The following is a 5,632-nucleotide window of genomic DNA, read 5'->3' as shown; positions in this document are numbered from 1 at the left end:
ATTCTAAATATGAAAGGTATCTTATTTCTAACAACACAGGCCAAAACTAACAGAGAGGTACTCTGCCATACAGAATATTATTACAAAGATCCAAAACGTTAACCAACAAAGCTTATAACGGTTTCTAAGGTAGGTATCAGCTCTGGCCTCTAATGTCAGCGTTAACTGGCTTCCCCTGGAGTGTCCAGATGCCCAACATGCCTCACTCCTATAAATACTGCCCCGAAGAGCAGGGAATGGTTTGGTGCACCTGACGTTGGCTGCACAGTAAGGTATTGGTAACGTCAGGCAACGCACCTCTTTAACACTAAATTCAGACTCATCCAGTACAACCCAGTGTATCTTAGTTTATGATCTGTCAGCTGTTTTAATAAATACAAATTGGCAGAATTGTGACAGATATTAACACTTAACACACAAGTGATTGTGAATGAGCAAAGAACAACTTATAACTCTTGTCCTAGGAGTTGAAGCTAGACTTCAAATTTACACAGAACATCTCCCACCTGAAAAAGCAGGCCAGAATACAAATCTTTATGCCATTATTAACAAGGATCAATTCCTCGGTTAATATTACCATGCCTATAATCCAACAATACATCTACCCAATGCTAACCTTCTGAAGAGATTATTATTTAGACTTTGATGCCTGGGATATTACTAAACATTCAAGGAAGACTCTTTAGGTCAAAATACCTAATGACTTGCTTCAGGTGAGGGGGTTAATTTTCCTAAAAGCAGCACTTGGCATCTGTAAGGGAGCTCTTTTGTGGGGAGGAGGGGAATGGGAGTGAAGATGAGGTGTGAAGATCAGAGCACAAGTTTTTGCTCTGCTGTATGTTAATCCACGCATGCCATGCTCTAGCCCTCAGAAATAGAGGGAGACCCCCAAACCCTTCCCCACACCAGGTAGGGAGCCTGTGCAGCAACCTCCACAACAGAGTTCTGAAACACAATTAGAGCTCCTGCTATATGTCATAATGAAAAGTCTGCCTGATTATCTACTTATAGCTTTCGCTACAGCTCAACTTTCCAAAACAAACTTATCTTTACAGAAGCATAATTAAACATAAAAGGAGTGAAACTTAAGCTCAGTAAGACTAACTGGGCTTCTAAATAGTACCATTTTGAAAAAAGATACAATGCACTTATTTCTGTATCTAGCTATTTAGAAGTCAAAAATGCTCCATACATTATCTATATTCCCTCCCCTGAAGTCCCCTAAAACCTGACTAAGAAATCTTTAGTATCTGCTTGTTCTAGTTGATATTTAGAACAAAGTTGACAACTTAAAGCTTTATAATAGTCTGTTTTAATATAAACAAGTGTTGGAATCAATCAATGTCCATTTCAGGAAGTTTCTTGTCAGAATCTGAAGGCACAGCTGTGTCTGTACCCTGCTCAGCAGCCTGAGGCCCTGGATTGTCTCCTTGTCCATTCACTGGTCCATTCTGCTCTGCGTTTTTTTGCTCCTCTTTTGGAGGTTCCACTTTGGGTTTGGGTTTTGAAATTATAGGACTGCAGATACTTATCAGCTCCTAGAATGGTAGATGAGAAAATGGTTGTTTCTTACAAATTTATCAAGTTTGTATTACATGCTAAACCCAAGTCCAGCCTCACCCACCCCATTCCCAACTCAGAACCTAAAATGTACTAATAAAGTTCCCTCCTAAATATCACTTTGAGGGCAATTAATAATAAATAACAAGACTAATAACAAAAGAATATTTCAGTATTAAATTAGTAATATTGATTAATACGAAATTACCTTAATTTTAGCTTCAATCTCTTTTGCCTTAATAACTGGATCCATGGTCAGACTCTGCTTGTTCTGTAGATTCAGCTTGTTATTCATCCACTCCATGGCCTCATTCGTGCTTTTTTCCACTTTCATCATGTCAGCAGCATCCAAATGATCATACTGGTCCTCCTATAACCAGTAGGTAAATTAGTAAAGGATCATATCCTCCTTACCCAAATACTATATAGTTTCTCAGCATCTTTCAAAAACTTATCTTTTAAAAAATAAAGCACATTTAGCCTCATAATCTAAACACATTCAAATCCTTAAAAAGTCAAGAAAGAAAAAGTAAGTCTCACTTTTAAAGCATTCAGGAAACTGATTAAAAGGCCAAAAAAATACAGGAGTTAAAAGGCTTTATCACTATAAATAGGTACACATGTTTCACATAAAATCTTATTAAGATAATTTTATAATGCAATAAAATTACATTAGCTGAGATTTAGGAGTGCTAGTTCAGAACCAAAAAATACTGAAAAAATTTTAATGAGGTCTCATTAAAACAACACCTTAAAAACTATAAGCTCAACTTACAACTTATTTACAACCTTGGAAATCCAATGGGTTTGCTATGAGTCAGAACTGACTCAATGGCAGTGAGTTGGGTATTTTTAATATCATACTGCACTCAAAGAAAAAAAAAGTGTCTAATGTATTCTTAGAAAGACAAGGATATTGTTGTTATTTGCCATCGAGTCGCACCCGACTCACAGCAACCTCCCTTGGGTTTCCAAGGTAGTATCACAATGGAAGTAGATTGTCTAACCTTCCTTCCAAGGAGTGGCTGGTGGGTTTCAACTGCCAGCCTTCTGGTTAGCAATCAAGTGCCTTAGGCACTATGCTACCAGAGCTCCCACAAGAGTAGGGAAAGGGAAAAGAAAAAGAAAAAGTACCTTGTTTTTGAAAGAGCTGATTACTTTCATATACTGTTGGATTTGCTTCCCTAGTTCTTCAAATAATTTTGGTCTTTCTTCAGATTCCTGGAACCGCCTCTTAATTGGTTGACCTAGATTCTTATCAAAAGAAAGAATACACAAAGATCTCAGCTTCAACTATCATAGAAGCATTAATAGTTTCTATTATTACTAAGATTGATTATTGATTAAAGTACACTTAATCTCCATGTGCGTTAAGTGGAATACTTTTCCCAAGCCCACTGTAAATACAAAGCTGCCTAAGGCTGGCTAGGACAGTATACCTCAACACTGTCCCCACCCCATGTAGAGCTACTTCAATTTGCCACCTGAGAAGAGCTTTCCTTCTCAAAACACAGTGGGGAGACGATTAAAAATTTGGTACTTCCTGACAGAGTTGTTAAAAATTAATTTTTTTTTAAAAACCTGAATTTGATGAGCCTTCTCGATCTAATCATCAATTTACAGAATACTGTTAAAGACTACCATAGAAATTAAAATCCACAAAATACCAGACTGGTAGGGGTAGAATCTTACAGGTCAAACCATACAGTTTATTCATCAAATAAATAAGGGGAAAAAAAAGGAAAACAAAAGATATAGATTTAAAAGAGCAACAAAATGCATGGACTTTATTTGGATTCCAACTCAAACTAAAAAATAGTAATTTATGAACAAATGAAATGTGACAAGGGACTGAATATATAGTGGTATTAAGGAAGTTTTTAGGTGTTTTAATGGTACAACTTGAGATTTATTTTCTTTTAAACACATACTAAACTATTTATGGATTAAATATAATATAAGGGACTTGCTTCAAATAACTAGAAGTGGGAGGGAGTAGGGACAAAACAAAATTGGCCCTGGGTTGGTAACAGTTGAAGCTGTTATTCTCTCTACCTTCATGTGTGCTTGACATCTCTCTAATAATAAAAAGTAAAATAAACAAAAACACAATGAGAAGGAACCCAATGAAGACTCTTGCTAGTCTTACTAGAATGACAGGAAAACTGCAGCCTCTGTCTTTGAGCAATCCCACCCAAAAGGTCAGCCGTAATAGCCCAATTCCAGAAAAAAGGAAGTACTCCAGAGCTAAAACTAAAGGCAAATGTGAAAATTTCATTCTCATGCATTTACATCCTTTTCCAAACAGAAGGATTCAATTTTAGATTAATTCTTTGTACTTCTTAACAATCAGATTCTTTAAATTAAAAAAACTAGATGCTTTCATGAAAAATCAACACTATGTATACAACCCCATGCCCAACTACACTACAAATACCTTTCAGGTGGGGACTGTATCTGGCTAGCCTTTATATCTCCTGACATGAAGAATGCAGTCAATCTCCAATTCAGTGAAACATGAAATCTAAACTCAGTTTTCAGAAAAATTCTTTTGTTATTTTGAGATTTTAAAAATGAAACAGATAATAGGCCTAAGTCCTAAAGGACACAGTTATTTAAATATCATTTTTAGCCTTTTTTACTTGGCACGAAATTCCTTCCAATTTTGAGCAGAGAGGTTTAGAATACCTCTGCTCTCAGAAAGAGCCACTTACTTTCAATTCAGCCAGTTTATCCACATAAACGTGCTTTGGCTCGTCTTCTCCATCCTCATATAACCAATTCTCAGTATCTTCTAGTTTCAAGGAAAAACTATTACGATCCTAATGATAAAGACAATTTTGTAATTACATCAACCACAAATCAAATTTAAAAAAATCAACTGAATCACCAGTGTAGTCACAGGAATAGACTGCAAAGACATATATGGGATTTGTTTAAAATACAGGGGGAGGAGGGGGGATATGATATATAAAACAAGATTGGCAAATTATTGTTTCAGGTGACAGGTACACAGAGTTGAAGATATGCTTGAAAATCTCTGAATTAAACCACATTCAGTAACAATTAAATTCTGAAAATTTAAACATCAAGAAAAATGTGAGCTGATTCAAAGAAAAATACTACTTAAACAACAGCATGCAAATGTGTCAAAAAGTGGTATGTATAAAGCACATACAAAGGCTAGCCTTTGGGAAACGCTGCACTAAGAAAGAAATACAAAATAAAATGATATACAAACTTCTCCCTCCCCCAAAAAAAGGATTATTTAAATGATTTTACTATACACATACAGATGCAGACTTCCCTTCTAACACATTTAAAGATGCTCCCTGAAAACACATCACAGAACATTGTAGAACATACTTACATCTTCACTCACAAATTTCTCATATTCACCACTAAGTTTGTCTCTCATTTCGTACACATATTCTTCCACCGCATTCTTAGCATCATTCCGCTCCTTCTCAAGTTTATCCTGCATGATCATCTTACCCTGAAAACAGAATTAATTAATTAGACATCAGTACAACCGAGATACTTTCTTCTTAAACACTCAGTAATACAAGAGAGCTGGACTTAGTATTAGTAGCCCTTTGTGAATTGTGAGGATCAAGAAGTGAAAATTTTGTGGGTATGGTTAGGAAAAGGTGACAGAGTTATCAAGATGCCACAGAAACTCAAATTCAAAAAGTAAGGACAAGAATTTAAGACAACAGAACTCTAAGAAATTAACTATTCAATGTCACAAGGTGGTATACTCTGCTATAATTATGAAATACCACGAAAAAACAATTATGTATTATAAATGCTTAAGATCTATAAAGCAAACTATTCTAAGACCCAATGAATATCTGATTAAGAATCTCCATAGGCAACAATTAATTCAGTAAGTATGTTCTAGGGCTCAAATCACGCATCTTTCACACCCTAATTACTATATTTACATAATGAGTGGCAAAGGGAGAAGGAAAAGAAAAATGGAAGGTCCAACGGAGCCTGGTGTAACCACTGAGACTATGGCCCCTAGCTGCCCTTCAGGTCTGGAATTGAACCCACAACTGTGGTTTCC

At 35.9% G+C, this 5,632-nt stretch overlaps 1 protein-coding gene across 1 annotated transcript in view; it reads right to left on the bottom strand.

Moving 5' to 3' along the window:
- Positions 1-1,334: 1,334 nt before the first annotated feature.
- Positions 1,335-5,632, bottom strand: part of HSPA4 (heat shock protein family A (Hsp70) member 4) — a 55,096-nt gene continuing 50,798 nt past the window's right edge. Inside the window, exons 15-19 of the mRNA XM_007943749.2 lie at positions 4,931-5,056; positions 4,275-4,382; positions 2,695-2,814; positions 1,769-1,930; positions 1,335-1,538 (exon numbers count right to left, since the gene is read on the bottom strand). Of these exons, the coding sequence (XP_007941940.1) occupies positions 1,335-1,538; positions 1,769-1,930; positions 2,695-2,814; positions 4,275-4,382; positions 4,931-5,056 (720 nt within the window). The remainder of the gene's footprint in view (positions 1,539-1,768; positions 1,931-2,694; positions 2,815-4,274; positions 4,383-4,930; positions 5,057-5,632) is intronic.

Source organism: Orycteropus afer, unplaced genomic scaffold (genome assembly GCF_000298275.1).
Source record: "Orycteropus afer afer isolate SDZICR_OR568_19922 unplaced genomic scaffold, OryAfe1.0 scaffold00112, whole genome shotgun sequence".
In the NCBI taxonomy this organism is placed as follows: domain Eukaryota; kingdom Metazoa; phylum Chordata; class Mammalia; order Tubulidentata; family Orycteropodidae; genus Orycteropus; species Orycteropus afer.
Note: the sequence above shows the minus strand (reverse complement) of the source record. Positions and strands in the feature narration are given on the sequence as shown.